The sequence below is a fragment of the Sus scrofa genome, chromosome 6 (genome assembly GCF_054392235.1).
Source record: "Sus scrofa isolate SSC_HxYL_T2T_F1_AM1 chromosome 6, Sscrofa_HxYL_maternal_Yorkshire_Landrace_v2.0, whole genome shotgun sequence".
NCBI lineage: Eukaryota > Metazoa > Chordata > Mammalia > Artiodactyla > Suidae > Sus > Sus scrofa.
Window position 1 is genome coordinate 91,954,347 of NC_139388.1, and position 25,728 is coordinate 91,980,074.

The 25,728-nt window shown below is 57.2% G+C and overlaps 1 protein-coding gene across 1 annotated transcript in view; it reads right to left on the bottom strand.

Moving 5' to 3' along the window:
* Positions 1–4,534: 4,534 nt before the first annotated feature.
* SDC3 (syndecan 3) overlaps positions 4,535–25,728 on the bottom strand; it is a 38,385-nt gene continuing 17,191 nt past the window's right edge. Inside the window, exons 3-6 of the mRNA XM_084965703.1 lie at positions 13,318–13,435; positions 12,185–12,798; positions 9,777–10,068; positions 4,535–8,533 (exon numbers count right to left, since the gene is read on the bottom strand). Coding sequence (XP_084821829.1) covers positions 8,367–8,533; positions 9,777–10,068; positions 12,185–12,798; positions 13,318–13,435 — 1,191 coding nt within the window. The 3' untranslated portion in view covers positions 4,535–8,366. The remainder of the gene's footprint in view (positions 8,534–9,776; positions 10,069–12,184; positions 12,799–13,317; positions 13,436–25,728) is intronic.

Consider the following 25,728-nt stretch of genomic DNA (forward strand, 5'->3'; position numbering starts at 1 on the left):
CCATGAGGATTCAGGTTGGATCCCTGGCCTTGCTCAGTGGGTTAAGGATCCGGCGTTGCTCTGAGCTGTGGTGTAGGTGGCAGAGGTGGCCTGGATCTAGCATTGCCGTGGCTGTGGTGTAGGCTGGCAGCTACAGCTCTGATTTGACCCCTTAGCCTGGGAACTTCCATATGCCGCAGGTGCAGCCCTGAAAAAAAAAGTGCTTAGGTCACACCCCACACATGAACCATCCATGTGTCTTGTGGTTGTTATTACCGTGCAGACCCTCTCTTTCGCTCTTGTGCACCTGCTGTGTGTCACTCATTAGGCTGGCCACTTAGATCTGCCTGTTCCTTGGTCCCACGAGCTTGGCAGCAGCCTTCACTCTATGTCCATTATCTGAAGGAGGAAGCCAAGGCTCAGGGACAAAGTGACTTCCCCAGGACAATCCAGGAAGAACTTGCTGAGACTGGTGGAGAACCTATATCTGTCCGTTCTCTCAGTAATTCCAGCAAGACCCACTAAAGCTCTAGACTTGGCCAGCACCTTACACATGGGGAGAAAGGACCAAGTCTAATGTCCTTCAAAGTGGGAGGAGTCACCCCAACCAGCCCACCTCCTGGGACTGATGAGAGCAGTCAGCAAGCCCAAGGATTCCCTGGAAAGTGCTCAGTGAGCCATGACACACACCCACACGGGAGGGGCCCTTTCCGTTATCCTCCCTGGCAGAAGGCACATGCTGTCTGAGGAGGCAATAGCAGAAGCCACGACAGTCGTCACAATTTCATTATCAATTCCTTCATCAGAGCCACTCACGAGAGTCGGTTTCCATAACCGGGAGGGGGCGGGGCCCCTGAGAGTCTGTTTCCTCCACCTGGAAGTGGAGGACACCAAGCGGGGGCCAGGGGAGGTGACATTGCAGGAATCCGCAGCAGGGATGGGGTAAGGGCCAGGAGGCCTGGGCCTAGAATCAGAAGACCCAGCTCTGCATTTCTGGGTGGAAGAAGGGTGCAAGCCCTGGCAAGTCTTCATGCTTTCTGGGAATCAATTTCATTTCTTTTTTTTTTTTTCTTTTTTGTCTTTTTTTTTTTTTTTTTTTGCCTTTCCTAGGGCCGCACCCGTGGCATATGATGGTTCCCAAGCTAGGGGTCTAATTGGAGCTGCAGCCACCGGCCTACGCCACAGCCACAGGAGCAACACCAGATCCAAGCCACATCTGTGACCTCACGGCAATGCCAGATCCTTAACCCACCAAGTGAGGCCAGGGATCGAACCCTCAACCTCATGGTTCCTAGTCAGATTCGTTAACCACTAGCCACTATGGGAACGCCTCAACTTCATTTCTTAACATCCTATTATGAAGAACTTAACACTGAAACATGGAGCTGACAGAATAATATAATGAACCCCCACGTGCCTACTACTCAACTTCTGCAATTACCAGCTCAAGTCCCATCTTATTTCCTCTGTTCTCCCACCCACTCCTCATATTCTTTAAGCCAGTCCCCGACATCCCATCACTTCATCTGCCAATAGCTCAGTCTGTATAAAGATAAGGACTCTTTTTTGGGGAAAAAAAAAAAGTAATTACAGGGCCATTATCACATCTAAGAACCTTGACAATGATTCCTTTGTGACAAATCTTCGCTCAATGTTCAAATTTCCACTTGCCCCATAATTAGTTTGGGGAAATTTTTTTTTCCTTTTTCTTTCTTTTTTTTTTTTTTAGAATTTGTTTGAATCAGGATCCAGATTAAGTTCCCACATCGATCGGTTCACATGCCTTTTAAGCTGATCTATAAATTTCCTCGCCATCTCTTTTTCTTTTCCCTGCCTACGATTTATTAATTGAAGAATCTGGGTCGTTTGTCCTATAGACGTGTCCCGTGGTGTGGATTTTGCTCGCCGGGTCAATGTCTTGATCTGTAAAGCCAGGGAATCATCTGCTCCAAGAATTCAGTGAGATAATGTCTGTGAACAGGCTCTGACCGGTGGCAGGCACCCACAATTGTCGTGTGTTAATGTACCTTTCAAGCCTTTCCATACCCTGTGCTTCTGTTTCTCTGATGCTATAATTGAGGTTCCGAGAAGCTTAGTAACCTGCCCACGCTCACACAGCAAACTAGCAGGAGAGGGAAGAACGGGAGGGGGGAGTTGAAAGAACACTGATTCCATGTAGAGGCTCAGACTGGAATCCCACTGCACCCTTGAAGAGCCTTATGGCCTCAGGTTTCTGCTCTCTGAGCCTCAATTTCTTCATTTGCAAAACACCAGCCAGGAGGCCAAACCTGCACGAAGCTGAAAGGAGATAACGTGAGAAGAGCCTGCGTCATTGCGATGCCCGGCAGCCGGTGCCTCGCCCCCAACACTTTAGCTGTCTGCTCTCTGGCCCAGCCTCCTTCCTCCCCAAGCCTGGATAAGGCTTGCAGCTTGGATGGTGATAAATCTGGACCCTCGGCCTGCCCCTGAGCCCACCCTCAGGCCGGCAGAGACAGGGTGGGCGGCCCTCGGAAGCTGAGCACGCTCTGTTCTTGGCAGCTTGGCAGGCGGCTGTGACCTCTTGGGCTTCGGGAAACAATCAGCTATTCTTTCTTCTTCCCCCTCTGTTTGTTGCGCATCCCTGGGCCAAGGGCCGCCCCCCGCCCCCCCGCCCCGGGAGAAATGCTCCAACTCCCAGCCCAGCCCAGCCCATCTGCACAACCTACATGGATGATTTCCAGGCATCAGCCTTGGTTCTCACTAAGCCTCCGTCAGAACTCACACATGAACTGACACCCAGCGTTCTGACTTCTCCCCAGATTCCCCGTCCTTTACTCATTCCCTAAGCAGCAGGCTGGACCCTGAAGGTAATACCAATAATAATGAAGTAATGACAACAACAAAAAGAATAGTAGCCCACAGTTAAACAACACCCACTGTACCCCAGACATGGTTCTGAGCCTCATGCATATGAGGTAGGGACTACTACTGACCCCAATCTGCAGGTTTGGAGACAGAGCACTGTGAGTTTGAATAACTTGCCCAAGGTCCCATAACTAGTAAGTGGTGGAGTTGGCATTTGAATGAAGGTTTTCCTGTTAAAAGATGGGTGCTATGGGGAGTTCCCGTGCGGCTCAGTGGATTAAGGATCTGGCATTGTCACTGTAGCAGCTCAGGTCCCTGCTGTGGTGCGGGTTCAACCCCTGGCCCCAGAACTTCTGCATGCCGCCATCAAGACCCCCCCAAAAAAAAGACCTGACGCTACAAGGAGGGAGGGAGGCCCAGCAGTTGGCAGCTGCCACACCTGCCAAGCTCCATGCTAGTTGCCTTCAACATGTTATCTCATTTAAGCCTCACAAGAGTCTCCAAATCTCAAGCTTTGCTGTCCACATTTGCGTGGGAGGCAACAGGCTCAGAGAGGTGGAGCACTGTGCCCAACGGCACACAGCTGGGTCCGCTTGACTCCAAGATCAGACTCTTTCTACCCTTCTAGGCTAAGAATACAATACAATGCACCACCCTTGAATTCAAATGAGGTGGTAAGGGACCCCTGCAGGAGGGCAATAACCATAGGCTGGAGGAGCTCAGAGAGGATGGAATTAACTTCCCAAAGCTTCCTGGGAGAGGGACCACATCAGGAGCTGGGACTTGACTGGTGGCAAAACCACCCTCACACCATAGCAGGCTTCTAACTGGGGCCCGGTCTTCTGTGAGATGCTCGATGTGGCAAAGCTGGCCCCTGCACCCCATCTTATAGCCGTGCAGCCTGAGATGATCTGGGGACATGTCGTCTGAGGCCGCACAGTGAGGACTCAGGCCTCAGAGCTCTGTCCTTGAACTCTCTGGCAGTGACAGACATGCTGCAGGGTGGGATGGGGGGCGGGGGTTGGAGGTGGGGGCTGAGGAGGAAAGACACTCCACCCAGACCAGCGTCATTAGCCAGTCATAAGCTCTCATCATTGGTCTGTTTCCGTGACTCTTCGGGCTCCCAATTCTAAGCACAGGTGCAGAGTTGACACTCAAGAAACTTGAGGGTTGGGGGAAGGTGGAAGGGGTGGGATCTTGTACCAAACCCAGGGGCCTCAGACACCAACTCAGCCCAGAAGCATCAGGGCCCATTCTCAGGTGAGAAGACCGAGGCTCAGAGAAGCCAAGCAGTGTCTCCAGAGTCAGAGCCAGGAAACTTCACCTGGGCTTGAAACCAGGCCCTTCAGATCTCACCGCGGCCAGTCTGACTCTGACATCCTGCGGCCCCAAGATTCTCTCCTTGTGGCCTGAAACCACAGTTCTTCCCCTGGGGGTGGACCACAGGGCCCCAACACCACCACGGCCTGGCCCCTGCCCAACCGCAGCCCCCACTCAGCCTCGCCACAGTCAGTTCCGTGGTTTCCCGAACACTCTCAACTAAGAGCAGCTTTTACCATAACGGTTCCCACGAGGGGTTGTCGGTCAGTGGTCCTTGCCTGGTTCTCAATTTCTTTTAAAGGGGAATGTGGCTGAGGCCCAAGCGGGACCGGGGGCTGCCCCTCCCCAAGTGACCCCCTCCACGTGGATCTCACACTCTGACCACAGTGCATCAGTTCAGCTTAATTTTATTTCCTCTTATAAATGGGCACAGCACGGGAAGTGTTAAAAAACAAAAAATCAATTAACCAAAAAAAAAAAACAAAAAACAAAACCCCAAACAGTTCCTTCGCAAGGCTGGGACAGTAAGCGCCCGCCACGGGGCAGGTGCCTTGGTTTCTTTTTCCACCGCTTTTTCTTAAAGTTTTGGCCATGAACTTAGGACAGGTATGGTTAATAAACAGGTTATGGGGGAGGGATGGGGCAAGGAAGCCTCGGGGAGGGAAGGGCACGCGCCCCCCAATCCCAGGCAGGGTTCTGTACAGGAAAAAGGACGCACGGGAGGGGCACTGTCTTCAGGGGGCTCCCTGGAGCCGCGCTGCCTACAGAAAATATTTACATGCATTCGCCACGCTGCGGCCGGTGCGCTGAGCTGCCTGGTGGGCGCCCGGGGGGATGCTGGGGCCATCAGCCCTTAGATGGAGACTCTGGGGCCCGGCCTCGGCGTCTCTGTAAATCTGTACACAGTTTGTGGGCTTCTATTTACAGGCGGGAGGCCTGGGGAAGCAAGTCCAGGGTGGTGGCTGTCAGAAGAAATCCAGGAACACCGAGGAGGCCCAAGCAACTCCTGTCCCAAGAGCCCCGGCCTGGAGGCCTGGACAGGTGGCTTTGCCAACCCCAGGGGCGGTCTGGGCTGAGCGCCCCAAGCCACTGCCTGCTGACCTGCCCGGCCCAGCTCTGGTGACCACCCACTGCTTCTAGCAATCAAGGGGATGAACCCTTCAGGAGAGGGACCCCACTCCAGCCCGCTGAGGAGACAGAGCCTGGGCTCTAGAAGTCACAGCAGGGGAAGGAGGGGTGGCCCTGGCCAGTGTCTAGCACACAAGCTCCCTCTTGCTTTGGACTTGGCCGCATTCCTCACAAGGCCCGGGCCCCACAGGATGCGTCCCCAGGCGCGCCAGGGTGGCTGGGGACCTATTTGGGCAGGACTTGCACGCATCACACACGTGCCCAGGCAGGGTGAGGCCTGCACCCACACTGCACCTAGGAGAGCTCCAGCTCGTCCTTTTCACCGCCTGCTGCCCGACTGCCCTGCGGACTTGGGCTGATGGGTCTGTGTTAAACCTCGTGAATACAAAGCCTGGACATTTGACTCATCCAGGCTGTGAACGAGGTCCTCGGCCTCCCACCTCAGACAAAGAGAAGAAGCCAGTGCCAGGAGGCAAACCCCCAGGCCTCACATTAGGCTCCAGCCCATAGAATGTGAGGAGTCGGGCCTGCTGGGGTCAGGCTGGAGCCACCCGGTCCCTCCAGCCAGCCCGTGTCCCACTCAGCTGTCCTGGGCTGGGCTCCACGCGCAGGCTGCACCCACTGCTGGGTCTCATACCCTAGTCCCAGCATCCTGGGGCTTTCCTAGGGGGGTCCAGATTCTCTCTCTGTGCTCCCTGGCTTCTCAGCCTCGGCCAGCCCAGGCCGTCTCACCCGAGCTGCTGCCCCGAGACAGCATCCTGCCAGGGAGCAGGGCGGGGAGAGACTGGGATTTTGGTCTCTCCCCAGCCCTTCCGTGCCCGCCCAGTGACGGAGGCCAGGTCACCCCCCTCGGATCCTGGGCCCAGGATGCCTCTCCCTGCTCCTGCCCCCCTCAAAGTCTCGGACCGGCTGGGTTCCTCACAGGCCTCCAGGCCCTGCCCAGGGGACCTTTGGGTCTCAAAGACGGAGCCCCAGGCTGGAAGCAAGAGAGTGGAAAACCCAGGCTGGGGAAGCTCCCCGGACCCCTCACCCTCAGCGCCTCGGGCACCCCCAGCTCTCACCCTGCGGAAGCCTATTGCCAGCCAGCAAGTCTTGAAAAGGGAACAGAAATAAAACCTGGGTTCTTGATTTTAACCTGGGTTGTGGGCAAGGGGTGGGGGGTGAGCCCCAGCCAATCACAACTCAGACCACACCCCTCGGCTCCAAGAGCCCCCACAAAGCCCACTCCCCCGGAGGAGATTTGTGACCCCACATTTAAAATATCTACATAAGTGGCCCCACTTGTAAGGGTAATAAAGAAGGGGAGGCGAGTCGGGGTGTTTGACACGCCCACCCCGCCTGCCCACAGCCCTCGGCCTGGGGTGGTGAGGCCTGGGGTGGTGCGTCTGGAAGGGCTGCTTCCGGCTGCCACCAGATGCGCCAGGTTGTTTGGTCACAGTCAAGGGCAGGTGTCCACCGGAGGGCGCCTGGGAGGGCCCAGGGCCGGGGCTGAGGTGGGCCTGGGGAGGCCGAAGGGAGAGGGTACCGAGGGCCTGGGCGCAGGGCCCACCCTCACAGGCACTTTGGAGACTTGTGTCCTGGGAGGCAGAGTCAGCCCCCTCACTCAGGGCAGGAGGGGGACGAAGGGAGACCAGGAGCCCCATAGCACACCCACTCCCCTCCCTGGGCCTTTGGTCCTGGGAGACCCAAGCCTCCTCCCCCAGCCTAAGGCCGAATTCCAGGAAGCAGCCTGCCTTCCTCTGTAAGCGGGGACTGGCCCCGAACCAAGCCCTTTGCAGACTACAGACTGGAAGGGAGCAGGCAGGGTGAGGCCGGGCCAGAGGGTGTGCAACGTCCTGCAGGGGGCGGGGGCGGGGGGGAGGGTTGTGGCGACGTCCCCCGCACCGCACTTAATTCCAGGGAAGGTGGGGGTCCACCCGTCCTCCTCCAGTGTGAAAGCAGGGTTGTGTGGGTGAGACTGTGTGCATCCACGTGGGATTGTGGCTGACTCCCGGGGGTTGGTGGCAATGTGGCTGGTGCAGGTGTTGTGAGGGCTGAGTGTGATGGGGTGACTCAGGGGACCCAATATGGGCTGATTGTTCCAGTCTAATTGCACCCTCCTCAGTAGCCTGATGGCTGGAGACAACGTGTGTGATGTTGGAGTGTGTGGGGGTGGGGCATGGGGGAAGGTGGCAGAGACGGAAGGAGGCCATGCCGTCACCACTGGGTGATGACTAGTGACTTGCATTGTCATAGCATCGGAGGGGGGGCACATGAGAAACGCACGAGAATAAGCATCTTTGGAAGGATGTGTGTGTACGTGACATGTCTCATTTGGCTGGGTGGTCAAGATTGCATACGATTTTGTCGTTGCGTGCTTCTGTCTTTGTGTGTGACGATATGTGCGACCACAGTGGAGGTGGTGTCTTGGGAGAAGGAGGTCCAAGCACCCCAGCCCCTCCTCACCAGAGGCTGCCAGGGCACTCTTGAGAAGCCAATACCTTGGGGGCAGACTGGGAAGGAGGTGAAGCCTGTGGGTGCATGGGGATCAGGCAAGGATGAGGAAAAATGACCCAACAACCCCAGAGACCAGGACAAAACAGGCTGGTGGTGAGGGGTACCCTCTCACCCAGGCAGAGAGGGGACCTGGGACAGGGGCAGGAGGTTGCAGTGTCTCAAAGATTTCGAGGGCTGAGCTTGCCAAAGGCTTGTCCTGGAAGCTAGCCTGCGTGCTTCTCTGCCCCTCGAAAGAAACCTCAGGCAGCCCTGCGGGGCCATGTTAGGGCTCAAGCCCCACCCCTTCTTCCACCAGCCAATCAGGAGCTTCCTTCCTCCTGTCCATCTGACATGAGGTCCTGAAGCCCCAGGCTGGTGGTCGGGGGGGAAAACAAGTGATGAGCTCATAAGGGCACAGTCTGGGGCAGATGGCAGTGCCCCCTGTCCCTTGGGGAAGAGCTGTGTGAGGCTGGCAGTCTAGGCAGACCTTGGGAGGGTGGCGGAGATGAACTGGGGCCAGGTTGCCTCCCAGGCCCAGTCCCAGGCTGGGGCTGGTAGTGCCAGGCTAGGGACTGGGCAGAAGGGTGCTGCTGCGGCTACAGGGAGGCACTGTGGCTCCGCTAGGCGTAGAACTCCTCCTGCTTGTCAGGCTTCTGGTACGTGACGCTTGCCTGCTTGGGCTCCTCCAGCGTGTAGCTGCCCTCGTCCTTCTTCTTCATGCGGTAGATGAGCAGAGTGACCAGGAAGGCGGCGAAGAGGGCCCCCACCACCCCGCCCACGATCACAGCTGTGGAGGAAGAGGGCAGAGGTCAAAGGCCAGAGGCAGGCGAGGGTGAGCCCAGAGCCTGAGGAAAGGGCAGAGGGCCCTGAAGGGTGGGACAAGAGTTGGGAGAGGGCTAGGAATATCCAGCCTGGAACCAGAGCTGGAGTGAAGCCTGGAGTCAATGCTAAAACACCAGCGCTGGCCACCATTTACAGCCCACTGAAGCGTGGCCCTGTTCTAGTGACCTAACACACAGGAAGGCACAGAATCTCCACCCAGCGCCATGAGGGAGGTGCTGTGCTATGGTCCTCATCAAATGTGAGGTGCCATTTGTTGGGAGGTGCTCCAGGATTTTACATACCCTCAGGAAAGAAGAAACTTCCAGGAGTTCCCGTCGTGGCTCCGTGGTTAATGAATCTGACTAGGAACCATGAGGTTGCAGGTTCAATCCCTGGCCTCGATCAGTGGGTTAAGGATCTGGCATTGCCGTGAGCTGTGGTGTAGGTTGCAGACGCGGCTGGGATCCCGCATTGCTGTGGCTCTGGCGTAGGCCGGCAGCTACAGCTCTGATTAGACCCCTAGCCTAGGAAGCTCCATATGCTGCAGGAGCGGCCCTAGAAAAGGAAAAAAGACAAAAGAAAAAAAAGAAAAAACTTCCACCTAAACTAGGCCACATCCTCACTGCAGAAGAGTTCACATAGGAACAGATGAGCACCGAGAATTCATTAAGTGCAGAATGATTATCCTTGTTCTACGGATGAGGAGAAGGGAGACTGGGGGCAGTGAAGGACCCTCCTGAGGCCGCACTGCTCTTAAGTGGGGAGCAGGGTTTGGACCATGAGTCCAGAGACTCTTCAGGAAATGTGGCCAGGGCTGGCCCTCAGGACTGGCATCAAGGCTGGGAGCAAGTCAAGCAAGGGATGGGGTCAGAGATTAGGATCCAGGGGGTGAGGGCCAGGAAGGGTCAACCAGCATGGCCCAGGGAAGCAAGGGTCAAGGGCAGAGTCTGAGGAGGGGTCAGCGGGTACTGAGGAAAGTGCTGCGGGTAGGATGAAGTCAGGGTCAGACCCTGGGACAGAGAAGTCCAGAGAAGGAACCAGAGGATGGTCCCTAGGGTCCCCAAGTCCCACGCTTTGCCTTCCTAGGAAACTAGGCTTCTAAGAAGCCCACACCCTGACCGCCCCCCCCCCCCCGCCGGGGTTCCTAGAGGGTAAGTGCAGCCCCACCAGCTGCTCCCTCCGGGGTCCTCCCAGGCCCCAAGTCTCACCTACGAGCACCTCCTTCCGCTCCAGGATGCTCTTCTGGGGCAGCTGAGCTGCCGAGCTGCCTGGGTCGATGGCATTGTCCAGGAGGCCGGGGCCTGGGCGGGCACCCTTGGGCAGTGTCCCGGGGGGAGGCGATGGCTTGGCCGCAGCTCCACCCACGGCCACTACCTCATTGGCTGTGTCTGGCTGTGTGGTCTCTTCCTCTGGCAGCTCAAAGTCCCCGCTGGGTCCCCCGCTCACTGGCACCTCCGGCTCATCCCGGATGGTGGTCAGGAAGGACTCTGGAGTTGGGGTCTGTAGGGAGGGTAGCATGAGCTCAGGAGCCAGGCCCCAGCACCTCCTGCCACAGGGCAGCCACACACATGGATACAAGGCCGCTACCACCACTGCACTTCCCTGGGCAGGGCTAACACTCACAAAGCACTCACCATGCGCCAGGCATTGTGCTGAGCACCTCGCGGGCAATTTATCCTCAACAATATCCCCATAAAGGAGGTATTACTACCCCTCATTTAGAGAGTAGGAAATAGGAGTTGCCATCGTGGCTCAGTGGTTAACGAACCCAACTAAGAACCATGAGGTTGCAGGTTCGATCCCTGGCCTCACTCAGTGGGTTAAGGATCTGGTGTCGCTGTGAGCTGTGGGGTAGGTTGTAGACACAGCTTGGATCCCACATTGCTGTAGCTGTGGTATAGGCCGGCAGCTACAGCTCCGATTCGACCCCTAGCCTGGGAACCTCCACATGCCGCAGGTGTGGCCCTAGAAAAGACAAAAAAAAAAAAAAAAAAAAAAACACACAGAGTAGGAAATAGGCTCAGAGAGGTTAAGGGAGTTGCCCAAGGACACACAGCTAGTGAGCAGCAGAAGCAGAACTAAAATCTCCAGATGCTGTGTTCCCAACCACTCCACTGCTCTGCCTCTGTTCTCACATCCTGGTCCCCATCCTGTCTCCATCACTTCCTTCTCTAGCTGCCTTTGTAACAATCCTTAGGGGATTCCTGTCAGGGACTGCTAGTTGGGGACAGCTGGGTGCTGCATCCTTGGATCCATGTGCCTGAGGCAGCCCCGAGTCCCTTAGCCTGGAGGTCAGTCCAAGAGCACGGCAAATCTCGATGGCTCCCACCACATGGAGACAGGACCAGAGCTGGGGTCACAGCAGGGATGGAGCTGCTTTACGGGTGGGCATGGAGAGAGCAGGCCTGGTGTCTGGGCCGAGGAAAGGCCATGTGCAGAGGCCGCACCAGCCACCTGGTCTCCGTGGCCCAGCCCTGTGTCCCCCGCCTGCATGCCAAACATCTGAGAAACACCAGGTTGCCCCAACTGCTCAGAGGCGCTGAGATCAGGGCCTGCGTCCTGCCAGGACTGGCTAAGGGATCGGAGGGGCTGATGCTGACCCAGGAAGGTAGCTCCATAGCCTGAGCGCCCTCCTCTGTGAGGCAGCTGCCAAGGGCTTTAACACCCCTGCCAATGCCACGACATCCCTCCTTGCCCAGCACACCTGGCAGGGACCAGGCTCCTTCTCCCATTTCTTGATCCCCCCCATCCTGGCATTCCTTACATCCTCATTCTCTTCCATATAGCCTCCCACCCCATCCCTAATACCCCAAACACCCACACACACTCTCACACACACACACCCGAGCTCTGGAGCTGACCTCAGGGTTCAAATCCTGACCCTGCCATTGCTGGCTGTGAAGCCTTGGGACGTGGCCTCACCTTTAAAGGAGGAGGGCTGCTGTGCCACACCCCGGGACAGGTGTGAGGGTGAGAGGAGAGGGCACAGGTCACGTGTTCAGCACCAAGCCTGCCACCCACGTGAGCTGCAGTATCCCTCTCATATCACCGGCTCTCAGTCACCCTCGGACAGCTAATAACAATCACAAGCACGGGCATGGAGATGACAATGACCCAAGTGAGGCCTCCCGTGTGCTTGGAATTGCCAGGCACTGTTCTTAGCATTTGGATGTGGCAGGAAATGTAATCCTCACCACCCTCCCGTTGGCATTCTAGAATGTGCTCCTTTTCGCAGGTAAGGGAAGGAAAGTAGAAGAAGGGTCCAGGACCTCCTGTAGGCGTCTGGCAATGGAGGCGTTCTGACCCGGGCCACCTGGCTCCTGCTTCTGTGCTGTTAACCAGCACCCCAGGCCCTCCCCCCTGCAACACTCCCATTCGACCAGCTCCTTCCTCGTCAGCATCTTGTCCCAACATCTGAAGACCGGGGCCTGGTCCCTCTTGTGTCGCCACCCACCTCACCCTCTGTCCTCACCCTGTGGCCCATCCCCAGCCTTGGCCCCCCAGCTTCACACCTCTCCCCCTCCCCACCTGGCTCGCCTCTGCCCAGCTCCATCCTCCCCGCCAGGCCGGACCCCCCTCCTCTGCTCTGACTCCCAAACTCTCCCAACCAGCTCACCTGAGCCACCTCCGTGGGTCCAGGGGCAGTGGTTCCCAGGGGCAGGGTGCTCTTCTCAGGCATGTCAGGCTCTTGGGTGGTCACCGGCCTGGGAAGGGCCCTGGGCCTGGAGGTAGCTGTGCTGACCAGCCTGGGTGTTGGGGCCTCTGTGTCCAAGACCGCCACCGTGGTAGGAGGTGAGGGCACCGCTGGGGTGGTGGCCCTGGCTGTGGCTGCCGTGGTCAGTGGAAGAGGCAGAAGCCTCCATAGGCCGGTGGTCCTTACGCCAGAGGTGGTGGCCGTGGAAGGGGGGGTTGCGGGGATACTGGGGGCGGCAGTGGCCACAGTGGCAGGCACCGTGGCCACAGTTGGGGCTCCTGTGGTTGTGGCAGCAGTGGTGGCCGTAGGAGTGGAGATGGTGGTAGCTCTCTGGCTGGGCTCTTCTGGGACCTCTGTCACTAGTGGGGGGCTGGTGGCTGGCTCCGGGGTAGGGCGCTCCGTGGGGAGCTCTTCGAAGGGTGTGCCCACAGGCTGGACGTCCATGGTGGGCAGCACCGCGGGTGTAGTGGACACTGCCAGGGCCACGTCTGGGCTGAACCGCATGGCTGTCTCAATGCCCGACTCCTGCTCAAAGACTGAGGGGGTGGGGGAGAGGAGAGAGCTAGGGAGCTGCGTGATTTGAGGGGCACGAGGACCCCGGGTAAGCAATGGCCACACGATGGGGACTCCCAACCCTCGCCCTTTGCATCGTTATCCCAGGACAAGATGCGGGAAAGGAGGAAAGGCACTGTCTGGCCACAGGTTACCAGTTGGCCGATGGCTAGGGGCGGTTCCCCAGCTCCTCTCTGCCTAGCCCAAACTTCTAAGGGACCACCTCTTCCAGGAAGTCTTCCCGGACAACACCAGGAGGGTGACCCAAGCAGCACTCACAGAAACAGAAGCACAGACAGAAACGGTGGGGAGGTAGGGGTACTGGGGCCTGAGGCCTTGAGGTCCACGAGCTGCCCCTGCCTGATCTCCCCCACCTCTACCCCCCACCCCGATTTACGTGAGCCTGCATGAGCTCCTCTTTCTTGCCACCAGAGCCTCAGACATGGGAGGCAGAGGGGCACTGCCAACGCAACACACACAGGAACAGGGAGGGAAGTACTCACAGCCCGAGCCCGAGCCCGAGTACAGGTCGTCCAGCTCATCATCCGGGAAGGAGTCGTCGTCCCCGGAGCCCTCGAGGTCCACGGGCCTCTCGAAGTTCTCGCTGCGCCAGCGCTGAGCCTGGGGGGAGGGCAGAGTTCGGGCACAGGGCTCAGCACCTGAGGCCAGCAGCCAGGATATGCCCAGCAGAACAAGAGATGCTCTCATGGGCCAAGTGACAACAAAGGGAAGGCATCAGATACAGTCTCTGAGGGGGTAGACAGAGAGCCGGGGTGGGCCTGATCGCCACTTCCCACCCTCCCAGAGCCCAGGGCAGCCACGCCACCTTCCTGCCTGATGGCCGCCACAAGGGACCCCGTCACTCCCTCATCTCCTGGCAGAACTGGAGTTAGAGCCAGAATGCTGGATTGGAGTCCTGGCTTCCTCACCGACTCAGTCTCTCCAGGCCTCAGTTCACTCGTTACACGTGGATAGCACCGGCCTTGCCCGTGGCTGGGAGCATGCAGTGTGCCAACCTGCTGAGCACGCCTCAAAGCAGCAGGTGCTCAACACAGGTCAGCCTTACCCTCGGTGTGGCCAGAACCATCTGCCTCCTTCCACAGAGAGGACAGGACTAGGGCCCCATTGCCCCAGGTCACCAGTGCGCATGTGATATGGTGAGATTCAGACTCTACTAGGGACCCAAAGTGTGACACCCCAAAACCCCAAAGGCAGGGCAGTTAGTTCCATCAGCTAGACATGAGTGTTGGGGAGCTTTGGGGCTCTGGGTGGGAAGCATCTTGGATAAGGGGGGGAGAGAGAGAAGGGAGGTGCGCTCCAGCCCTGGTCCTGGGTCCTCCCCAAGAAAAAGTCAGCCCCTCTGTCTCTACCTCCCCCCAGGGTATCTCAAAGTCCAGAGTCAACTCAGGGCCCAGATGCCACTTCCACCTCTGCCACAAGGGTCTCCTGGGGGCTCCTCTAGGGCCAAGCTCACCAGGCCCAAGATTCCTCCCCGAATCAGAACCTAGGGGGGCCTGATGCTGTGGCTCCTGGGACTGGAACACCCCTCCCCAATGCAACCCCGGGCTGAGAGCCAGCACTAAGGACATCTAGGACCAGAGCACAAACCCCACCACACCTGTGACCCTGGGTCCAGACTGAGCCCAGCTACAGTCCCTGCCCCCTGAGAGCTTTCAGAGAAAGATGACCTGGTGCTCAGGTCTGAAGGATTAGCACTTGGTCTTAAACAGCTGACATAGACAGAGAAAAGGCATCTCAAGCAGAGGGAACGGAATAAGTGAAGGCTCCGAGGTGGGGAAGAACAGTACACAGCACACCTTCCGAGCTGGGTCTGGTGGCCTTATCCAGGCTCCTTGGAACCCCTACCATCCCTGGATTCCGGCCACCAGGCCCCTATCTGTCCTTGAACATGCCTGGTCTCTCCCACCTCTTCCACTCAGGCTGCTCCCTCCACACTCTTCCCCTCACCCGCCAATATCCCATCACCTAACTCCTGCTCCCCTGTCACTTCTTCCGAGCAGCCCTCCTACTTTGATCCTTCGGAGCATCCTCCGCATCTGAATTTACGCCCCTCACTGCTTGTCTATATACCTTTGCTTGTGTATTTGCTGGAGTAGATACTTTCTCCATGACTGCGCCCACTCCCACTAAACTAGACCCCAGTGGAGGCAGGACAGTGTGGTGTCAGACACACAGTAGGGAGCAGGAAGCATCTGTTCAGGGGCTGGCTAGGAAGTGGAGGATGTGAATAATTAATTCCTAGGACCGGATCAGACGGGGCAGAGGCAGACCAGATTTGGGGTTGGGGAGGGGCCAACCTAGGCTCTCAGCATTCAGGCGATGACATTTCTCTTGGAAACTGGTCACTTTTTAAAATTCTGACTGCACACCAGAATATGGGGAAAAGGCGGTTCAGCGGTTCTGAGATGGAGTCGGGGCATCTGCACTGCCTGACTGATGTGGGGAGCCGTGTGAGCGGGAGAGCGGCTGGATGAGCACCACTCTCTGCCTCTGCCTCTCCCACCCCGACAGGCCCCCTCCTAGAGTTCCTCCTGAGCTAGAGAGGACCCCAGTCCTGGCTTCCAGCCCCAAGCCTCGACCACCTGCTCCAAAGCCCTACCCGGGCCAGGCAGGGCAGGAGGCCAGGGCAGGGAGCCAGGAGATTCCCCCCACCACACCCGGTTACCCCCCCCACACACACACACACGCTCAAAGTAATGAATTAATCAGTATTTACTTGCTACCAGTGAGTCATGGAGTGGAACAATTAGAGTAATTGCTCCGTGACTAATTGCTGGGTCTTCCTCCGTTTTAGACATTTCAGGAGCTCAGAGCAGCTACCCTGCAACTCCCCCCAGCTCCCATCTCTGCTCCCACTTCCCAGAAGGACAAATCCCCAGGACCCAAGGTGAGGGGGCTAGAAGCTCCCACACTCCCAGCTTCTACAGCCTGGCCCAGCTTAAGCTGGGCTCCCTTGGAGACTTTCGGCTCCATTCTTAGGCAAGCAGCCTGAAGCCAGAGTCGAGCAGCAGGCTCAGGACTGAGCAGGGACGGGGCTCTGACTGCTTCTCCTAAGCGGGGCCATCCAGGTCTTTCCAGCCTTCCAGGCAGCCCAGGAAAGGTTGGAAGCCCTTTAACTGGGAGGAGGAGGGCTAAGAAGTCTTTGGTCCCTGGAGACCCCAAACTGGGGTAAGCGGGGGGCCGAAAAACAAGGAGTCCTGATGATTCCTTGGTGACCAGCACCACACACCAGCCCCTAGCACCCTGCTCCCTCCCAGAAGGGCTGGCACAGATCCTGTGCCCCCTCTAGGTAAACCGCACACCCTCCCATGCTTGATAAATACATCCAAACACACCCCCACAAAGCCACACAGACCCTGGAAATGACACCCCCAGAGATACAGAAAGAAGACACAGAGACACACCCTGACATACACTCACCTAAAGGCAGCCACAGAGAGGTACCGCAGGTTGGCATGCCTTTGGGTACTAATAGGCACATGTCTAGGGGGAGGGGACGAGATGGGGGAGCATGCTGTGTGGTTCTGAGGCTCAGAGACAAGTATGGAGCCTCCTGTGAACCCATCAGCCTCCACTCAGGTAGCTCTCACCTAGCTACTATTCATCCCCAGCTCAGTAGCCATCCACATGACAACCGTTACCATGACGACCATCTCCTCCATGCTAAGGACCAGGAGCTCCAGCTCCCCATAGAGATGGGGGGGTGGGCAGGAGAGGGAGTGACATGGAGGAACAGAGAGGATGACAGGGAGGGGGAGGGGGAGACACTGGCTGGGGACAGAGATGCAAGGACAGAGGGAAGCCAGGGGTCAGAGGGGCACTGGGGGTGGGGACAACAGGGAGGAGGGAGGGGAGGGAGGACTCGGTGTGGTGCGCGAGAGAAAGGGAAGGCGAGAGTGGGAGGCGAAGGGAGAGAATTCTCTCACATCCTAATTTAGCCTCACGCTCATCAGACAAAGCTGGGGAAGGGGCCACCTCAGTGATTTTCCAAACCTGCATCCAAGAGAACATTCTTTCCAGATAAAAAGCAGCCCCCAGACAGGGGAGGCGGGGGTGGCGCGTAACCCAGTCACCCCTGAGTTCACCCTGGGAAACTTAATGCCGGGGACACCTGAGCCCTGTGGGGTACAGGTGGGATGCAAGGATGCCATCCTGCCAAGCACCCCCCAGGTCTGCTAAGGGCCAGCTGCATCCCTCCCAGGAGGGGCCAGGGCTCATGGGCTCCCCCAGGAACACCACAGGGGTGCAGAGGAGAGAGGAGGGGGTGGGGTTGGGGAACCAGGCCTGGGAGGCAGCCGGGAAAGCCTCAGAAGTCACAAGTGCCAGAAAAGAACGGTGACAAACAGCCTTTGACCCCCAAATGACCTCTCTATTTGCATAATTCCATGCATAATTAGCATAATTATCCATGCCATTCCCTTAAAGGAGAACTGAAACCAAATGCCGGCCTCCCCCTGAGCCTCACTGTGCCCCCTCCAGGTAAACCACACACCCTCCCGCGCTTGATAAATACATCCACACACACACACACACACACACACACACAGAGTCATGATCCCCATTTACTAACCCCAACCTGTGTGCCCATCACAGCTCACAGACAACAGCCCGGCACATACCATACGACAGGCTCACCCATTTACCGCCCAGCCCCCAGCTGCACAGAGACGCACGCGCACACACACACACCTGCACCCCTCCCCTCTCCTCACCTAACACACCCCACGATGCCCCACACGACTTCAGCAGGACCCTATAACCACATGTTGGTGCACACCGACCCTCCCCAGGTGCGAGCATATCCCCTAAGCCACTGCCCACCCTCCCCAGAGCAGGGACACCCTCGGACTCTGACGCAAACCTCACAACGTGTCAACAACCTTTGCTCGTGCTCCCATCCCCACAGCCACCACCCAGCCTACTGCTTCCCCCACCACCAGTGGTGAAGGTCCCAGCTCCCCAGGGAGCTGCTGAGGGTTGTTGGGGGTTCCAGAGACCTCTGCCCACCACTTCAAAGACCCTGCCCCAGGTCAGGCGCTGGAAGCACTTCGGCGCCGTGGCCTTCACAGCCTCCCAGGGTCTATTAGTCCCATTGTACAGATACAGGCACTGAGGCTGGTGTTCAAAATGGAGACATGAGCATGGCTCCTCGGCCTCTAGAACCCTTGCTCCTAACATTCCAGGGTCTCTGTCAACCTGCTGCTCATCCAGCATTCCTACCCCTGTGACTCAGAGCCCCTGTAACAACCTCAGCTCATAATGACCATCCCCACACACCCAACATCCACACAAGCCGTGCACACACGCCAGCACATGGCGAACACCCAAATGCTCCCAGATACCTACTCCTGCGCCCCACACGCTCCACCCACGTGGCCCTGAAAAGGCACCCACCGCACCATCCATAACGCCCCACTCTCAGATACCCCTCAGCAGGCTCCTAATGCCAGCATCCCACTCCTCTCCACACACGCGCGCACTCACGCACCAGGTGCACACACCATGCACACTTTTCCTCTGGGGTAGGTACAGGCACACACATAATGCCAGGGTGGGACATGGCACTCTTCCCAATGGACTGACACACCCCATGCCATTTTCCCTTACCGCCCTCTTGCCACCACCCCACTTTGAGCTGTTCCACAGCCTTTCCCCAAGAAGCACCTCAGGTTCCCCACCCTGATGGGATCAGGCCCAGTGTGACCACAGTCCCCACCCCCAGCTCAACCTCCCCACCTCAACGTGACCCTCTCCAGAGTTTCAGAGCCAATGGGGCGGGAGAGTAAATTCCACCATCACCCCTCCTCAGCCACTCACTCTGAGTGCCAGGCGGGTATGGAGGGACATTCAGAGCAGGCCGCCTCTCTCCTTCCACCCCCAGCCTCCTCTGAGCCTCCTCCAAGACCAGGAGAAGGCTGGGGTAGCTCATGCCCAGCGCCTCCCCACCTGCTCACCCCCATCAGGGGTCTTCCAGGGTAACAGAGGTCCAGCCAGAATGACTCAGCTCCTCCCTTCACTACCCCCTGGACAGCAGGCAAACCACTGCTCGGCATCTCAGTGTTCTCATCTGTAAAATGGGGGTGATGATAATAGCGTGTGGCTCACAGAGCTGTCATGAGCGCCAAATAAGACCATGCAGGGAGAGGGCTGAGCACAGGACCCAACACTGAGAACTGAATAAATAAATGTGGCTGAGATGACTTTTAGTTAATATTTCGATTATGTTAGTTCCTATCTCTAATGTTTCTATTATGAATTCTCAAGATTTTATCTCATTTAAACCTCACCAGCCTCTCGAGGGGAAAAGAATCTGAATAATTACACCCATGCTGCAGGTGAGGCTATTCATGCCCAGAGAGGCTAAGTGGCATTGCCAAGGCCACACAGCAGGGGAGAAGGCAGAGAGAGAAAAAAGGAGAGGCTGGATGGCGGGGAGGAAGGGCAAGTTGCAGAAACAGGCACAGACACACAAATTAGGTCAGCTGGCGGGGGGCCAGGAGCCCAGCACCCTGTGCAGTGCTAATCATGCTGCAAAAACTAAGAATAAAATCAAGTATAATTAATTCTGCCCGCACTTCCTCCCCACATCAGCTGGACTTGGGCTCCAGTCTCCCGGTGACTGGAGGCAATGTCAGCAGTGGTTGCTTTCGGCTGAGGCAGCTGGGGGTTCAAGTCCAGCTCTGCTTACTTGCTGGGTGACTCTGGCCAAGTTACTTAACCTCTCTGAGCCTGTCTGGTTAAACAACAATATCTTCTTCATGGAGCGGCTGTGAGAGTCCAGTGAGATGATGCAGCAAAAGCCCTCCTGCTGCCCAGCACACAGTCGGCACTCAATAACGGCTTGCTGGCGTCCCTGTGGGCACTTTCCCACCTCAGACCTCACCCGAAGGCCTGAGTCATCAGTGAGTTCGGCGCTCCCTGCTCACAGCTGTGGAGCTTGAGCCTCAGAGAGGGGACAGAGGGGTAGGTGGTGGGGAATGAGCCTGCCAAGCAGCACTCAGAGAGGTAAAGAGATCTATCCAAAGACACACAGCATCTTCACACTAGCTCCCGGAAGCAGGGTGGGCTCAACAGAGCCCTCTGGGTCCCCATAGGCTCCATCCTCATCAGTGCCCGTCCCCAAAGGCCCTCAGTCCTGTGAGAACTCCGTGCCCCTCACGCTCACCAGCTCCAACCCGGAGACCCAGAGCATCACCACAGGAATGTGGGCCGGGGCCAGGCTCTGGGCGGCAGGACGGCCAAGGGGGCTGCACAATGGACAGCCTAGACCGGGAAGGCGGGGGGGGGGGGGGAACGGTCTCCGCCCCCCCACGCCGTCCACAGCTGCCCTGGCTGGGAACTGGGCACCCTCCACATTCACTGGCTGCCGCAGGGTGAGGGGCACGAAGGCGGCATCTGCTGGGCAGGGGCCCCCAGCGCCCAGGTCCCAGAGAGCAGAGGGCCTGGGGGAGGAGCAGGAGCAGGAATGGCTGAGAAGGCCCGCTAGACAGCCCACCCCCACCCCAAAAACAATCAGCGAAGCCCAGACACACACTGACAGCCACATTCGCTCCCACCGCCCTCATTCCAAACACCTGCCCCCCAGATCCTCCACACGGGCAGCTGAGAGGGCAGGAAACACCCTTTGGCGTCCACCCCATCCCAGCCAGCTGTTCTGCCAGGGACATCCTGATAGCAGAGCCCTCCCTACCTGATAGATACCCTGTTCCACCAGCTCCAGCCCGCCCCTCCATCACCTTCTCCACTTCCCACCCCTGGGCTCCCACCATCCTCCCCAGAAGCACTGCCCCCCCAGCCCCCCACCTCCCAGACCCAGACAACCCCCTCCCCCTTCTCTGCACTTCCGCTGCCCCATTTGGAAATGAACCTTCTGCTTGGTGCTCTCAGCGCCTTTCTGAGGCTTTCTGATTCGGACACTCCCGGCGTCCAAGAATTCAGCCCTCAGGTCAAAGAGAGCCAGGACAGGATTATTTATGAGCAAAAAGGGGAAAATAACCTACATTTCCAGCATCAGGGGACTAGTTAAATAACTTAGGGCAGAGCTACGACACAGAACACCACGCGGCTATCAATAACTGTGTTTTAACCAATTCACACTTTATAATCAGGTCCTTAAAAGGCATAAATGCATAACAAAAGGCTTCTTTTTTTTTTTAATTTGTTCCAAAGAATATGCAAGGACATGGGAAATGTCTACACTGGCAGTCAGGAGGCAGTGAAGCAGGGCCATGACAGGATCATTCTGACAGGTCTGTTTCTCAGTCGGTACCTGGGTGACCTTGGGCAGGTAGATAACTCTCTCCTGGTTTTCCTGGTAAACAAAGATAATAACCACCACCTCGTGGGGTCTGCGGTAGGAGAAGCCATGTGCCCACAGATTACCGAATTGCTGGATGAATGTTGGCTACTAAGACTTCATCATCAAGTTTAAAAAATAGATTACAAAAAAAAAAAAAGTAGAGCTCAATCCTGTTTTAACGAACTTGGTACCCAAGTGTATCTCTAGACACTGAATTCTACTAGAGGTTCCCAGAGGCTCTCTCTGAGTGGTGGGATGACAGGTAGTCTTTCATTTTTTCCCTCAGGTCCTGTTTGTATTTTCCAAATGTTCTATGATAAACTCAGAGTACTTGGTTATTAGAAATAGCACGTTCAGGTTTCTGGGTTCCCATCCCTGTCACTCCCCGGTCTCTGAAACTCCGCAGCCCCTGCGTTCTGCTGAGACCCCACTGGGGCTGGTCGTGAGTTCCAACAGGGAGCAGCAGAAAGGAAATAAACACAAAAGCCTCTGAGGGAGCTGGCAGACCCGGTGGCCCTGTGCCTACGTTGCTGCGATTTGCTGCAGACAAGCCGGCTTGGCAGGGCCCGGCTCCCTCCCCCCCGCAGTGACCCGCTGGCGGCCACGGTTGGCTTCCAGCACCCAGACACCTTGCTTGGCCCACCCACTGCCTTCTTCCATCAGCCTAGTTCCCTGTCCCAGGCGGGGTGCAGGCTGGCCACCCTACAGCTGCTCACCCTTGTCACCTACACCTGGCCAGAGGATGACAGCGCTGCTCTGAGAAAACCAGCCCTGGTCGCCCCATCCATCCCAGCCACCTGCCCTCCGGCATCATCCTCGCAGCCACCCTGACTCACCCTGACTCACGCTGCTCATTTATCCCCGTCCCCAAGCTTGTGTCTGAGAGCAGGACCACCCACTGAGCACCCCCCCCCTTCCCCGGCTGCCCCTCCCACCCCCCACCCACTCTTCTCACACTGAATCCTTTGTGGATGCCTTCCAGGCCTTGCACATGCTCTTCCCGCTTCCTGGAAGACCCATTTCCAGTTCTGCCAGCCAGCACCTACACCACCAGTAAGTCAGGACATGCAGTATTTATTAAGCACCTACTGTGTACCCGGCACTATTCTAGACACCCAAGGTCCCACAGTCAGCAGGACAGGTATGAGCTCAGGCAGCTCTGGCAGCTCAAACACTGCCTCCCCTTCGAGGCCTCCACACACCAACCACCTACAGGGTCTGAATTAGAAAGTCCCTTCTTGGTGACTCTGCCTCCACTGTGTTGTCATTTACTGTGGGAAGAGGGGCCACCCACTATCTCCTGTCACTCCGGTGGGCTTCTACCAGATCTCACGGAACCCACTTGGCCACCTGGGAAGCAGGTATTACTGTCCCCACCTACAGATGAGGAGACTGAGCCTGCTAAGCCACCAGTAGGGGGGACACAGGGGGATTTTTTTCTGGAGAAGCCCTGGGGCCATTCTCCCCTGACCACAAACAATAGTTACAGCACCCACAGAGGCAGCACCCGCTGTATGGACATGGCCTTATTTCTCTTCACAAACATCTTACCAGTGAGGGATTATTATCCCCATTTCACAGACGAGAAAACCAAAGTTCAGAGAGGTGAGGCAACTAGCCCAAAGTCACACAGCAGTGGGGCCATATCTGAACCCGGGATTAGCTGAACTCCAAGGACCACACTCTTCATACTATAGCGTGCACCTACTCCGAGCCTTCACCATCCCCTCCACTAGGAAGCTCCTCAAAGGGGAGCAAGCTTTGGGGTCTACACATCGTCCCCCCCTCCCCAGCACCCTGCACAGATACAGACAGACTGAATAGGAATGAGAGGAAATGGAAGACAAGTCCCGCTCCCAAGACAGGTGGCCCGGCCCAGGTGAGCAGCCCCACCAGCCACCCCAGGACTCATCAGCAGGTACTCCTGGGATTGAGTTTCCAGGCTCTGCAACCATCCTTGCTGACGGACTTGGCAAGAGGCCATGCACTCCAGGGACCCCAGTCTCCATGAACAACCCAGTGTAGGGCTAGGTGTTCCATCCCAGCTTCCAGAGAGCCCTGGTCAAGGTCCTTTCCCTCACTGGGCCTCAGTTTGCCCTCCTATGCAATGGGAAAGATGGCTCCCAACCCACCAAGACCCCAGCTGACATGCGGAGCAGTTACTAGGCAATCAGTGGGTGCTGGGGTGTGACACCACCGGTGGCCTACTCAAAGCTCACCTCCTCAGAGAAGCCCTCCCAGACCACCGAGTCCAGTGACATGACCTCCTCACACTCCTTCGCTCTGGCAACACTGGACTTACTCCTCACAGCTCACTGCTGCCTGAAACTGGCTTATTTACATCCTTGTCTAAGGCCTACTCCTCCTCCAGCAGCTCCTGGGGGCAGTGACTGGGACACAGGCGGCCTCCATCAATATTTGTTCAGTGAATACTGCGAATGGGATCACCCTTAGGGACCCACATCACCCAATTTCCGCTTCTAACCTACCAGATCTCACGGTGTGTTCTGTGTGTTCCCGGGCAGGGCCCTGGCCTCTGGCCTCAGCCTCCCCATCCAAAACAGGTGGCTGGACAAAGGTTCTCTCTGGTCCCCCCCAAAATCCAACCAGGAGGGCTCCAACTGGCCTGGGAGGAGGAAAGAGGGACTGAGACGGATCCCAGCAGTTTTTCATAAAATCACTATGCAAATTATAGGCAAAAATATGCAGGTGAGCAGGTTCCCAGTGGAGCCTATGGTTCTGGCCACTTTACAACCAGACCTGGGCTGGGAGGAGAGCAGCATTTACTGAGCACTGACTAAGCACCAGGTCCCTTACTGATGGGACCAGGTGACATGAGCCTCCTAACTTCACACCCTCAGGCCAGGGGGCTTGCTGCAGGTTACAGAGAACTCAGGTGGTGACAGGATGGAGCTGAGGGAAGCAGGCAGCAGGAGGAAGGCCTGGTAGAGGGGAGGGGCTGGGAGACAGACCCCAGTGCAGTTCATCTGGTTCTAAGGAAAGGCAAGCCCGAAGGATCCAGGATGCCTAGGCCAGCTCTTAGGGGCCACCTGAAGCCAGGTGAGGGGGCTCAGAGGACCACGTCAGCTCCAGGGTTCCACTAGGCCTCCAGGAGACCAGAGAGACCCTTCTGGCATTAGCCTGGTTCTTCTAGCTGCATCGGGACACGGCACAGCTCTGACACTGTCCCCAAAGCTGCCCTCGGCAGGTGCTGTGCATACACCCCGAGGACACACAACAAAAACCCGCAGCCTGCCCATCTGTGTGGGTGAGTGTGTATCCAGGCCCAGCCTCCTGAGGAGTCCAGCTGTGGTGCCCCTCACCCTCCCGTCTGCTGGGTTATTTAGAACCTGCACAAACTCATGCTTGATGGAGATGCAACTCCCCCCCGCCACCGGCCAGGGACTGTCCCGCTGGTTTCTGAGCTGTCCCATTTCAAGGGATAGAAGATGCCAGACTCAGTGTGAGCCATGGGGCCCTCTGGGGCCGCCACCACCACAGAGATGGGAAACTGAGGTGCAGAGCAAAGAGGGAGGGAGAAAACTGGAGGAAGGACAGGCAGAGGCCCTGGAGGCCTGCCTGGGGCCACACTCGTCTCCAGGGTCACCTCCAGCCCAAGATGACACCCTGTGAGACACGGGTGGGAGGGATGCCAAGCTCTCACCCTCGTCTCCTGAGTCCTGGGGGACAGGCGGCGCTGTGCAATGAGGAGGGGCCCTGAAGATAGACAGTGTGGGTCGAAACCCCAGCACTGGCCCTCAGCAGCTGTGGGACCCGGGGCAAGAAAGTCCACCTCTCTGAGCCTCATCTTCTTCTCTTACAAAATGGGCATGATAATAGTACCAATCTAAAGGGCTGGGGTGATTAAACGAGATAATCCAAACAGGCTCAAGGCCCAAAGCCTAGCTACCTCTCGGCTGGGTGAACTTGGGGCAGGCTGCCTGGCCTGAGCCTCAGGTTTCCCATTTGCAAACGAGACAACAGTACAGCCCTGAGTCATAAGGACCCTCCCGAGAAGCAAAGGGCCTGACACAGAGTAGGTGGTCACAGCACCCAGGCTCTGTTCCCTTCCTCTGTTCTCATGGGGCCCGTGAAGCCTGACCACCTCGGCTTCTCCCCTTGACAATCTTTCCCCTATGGCATATGGAAGCTCCCAGGCTAGGAGCTGAATCAGAGCTGTAGCTGCCGGCCTCCATCACAGCCACAGCAACACTGGCTCCGAGCTGCATCTGTGACCTACACCACAGCTCTCGGCAACGCCAGATCCCCAACCCGCTGAGAGAGGTCAGGGATCAAGCCCACATCCTCATGGATACGAGTCGGGTTCATTACCACAGAGCCACGCTGGGAACTCCTGCCCCTGATAATCTTTATCTCTTGTTATGAACTGCATGGAATATTTGTTTTTTATAGATATGGCGCCACTGAAGCTTCTGAACAAGAATTCTCTTCCCAATTTTGTAGTAAGCACCCTGCCTTGTCAAATACAGGTGTTCTATAAATACCTGGGGGATGAATGGATGCAAGAATGAATGTGATCGGAAAGTCAGAAGATAACAAGTAGTGGTGAGGATACGGAGAAATCAGAACCCGC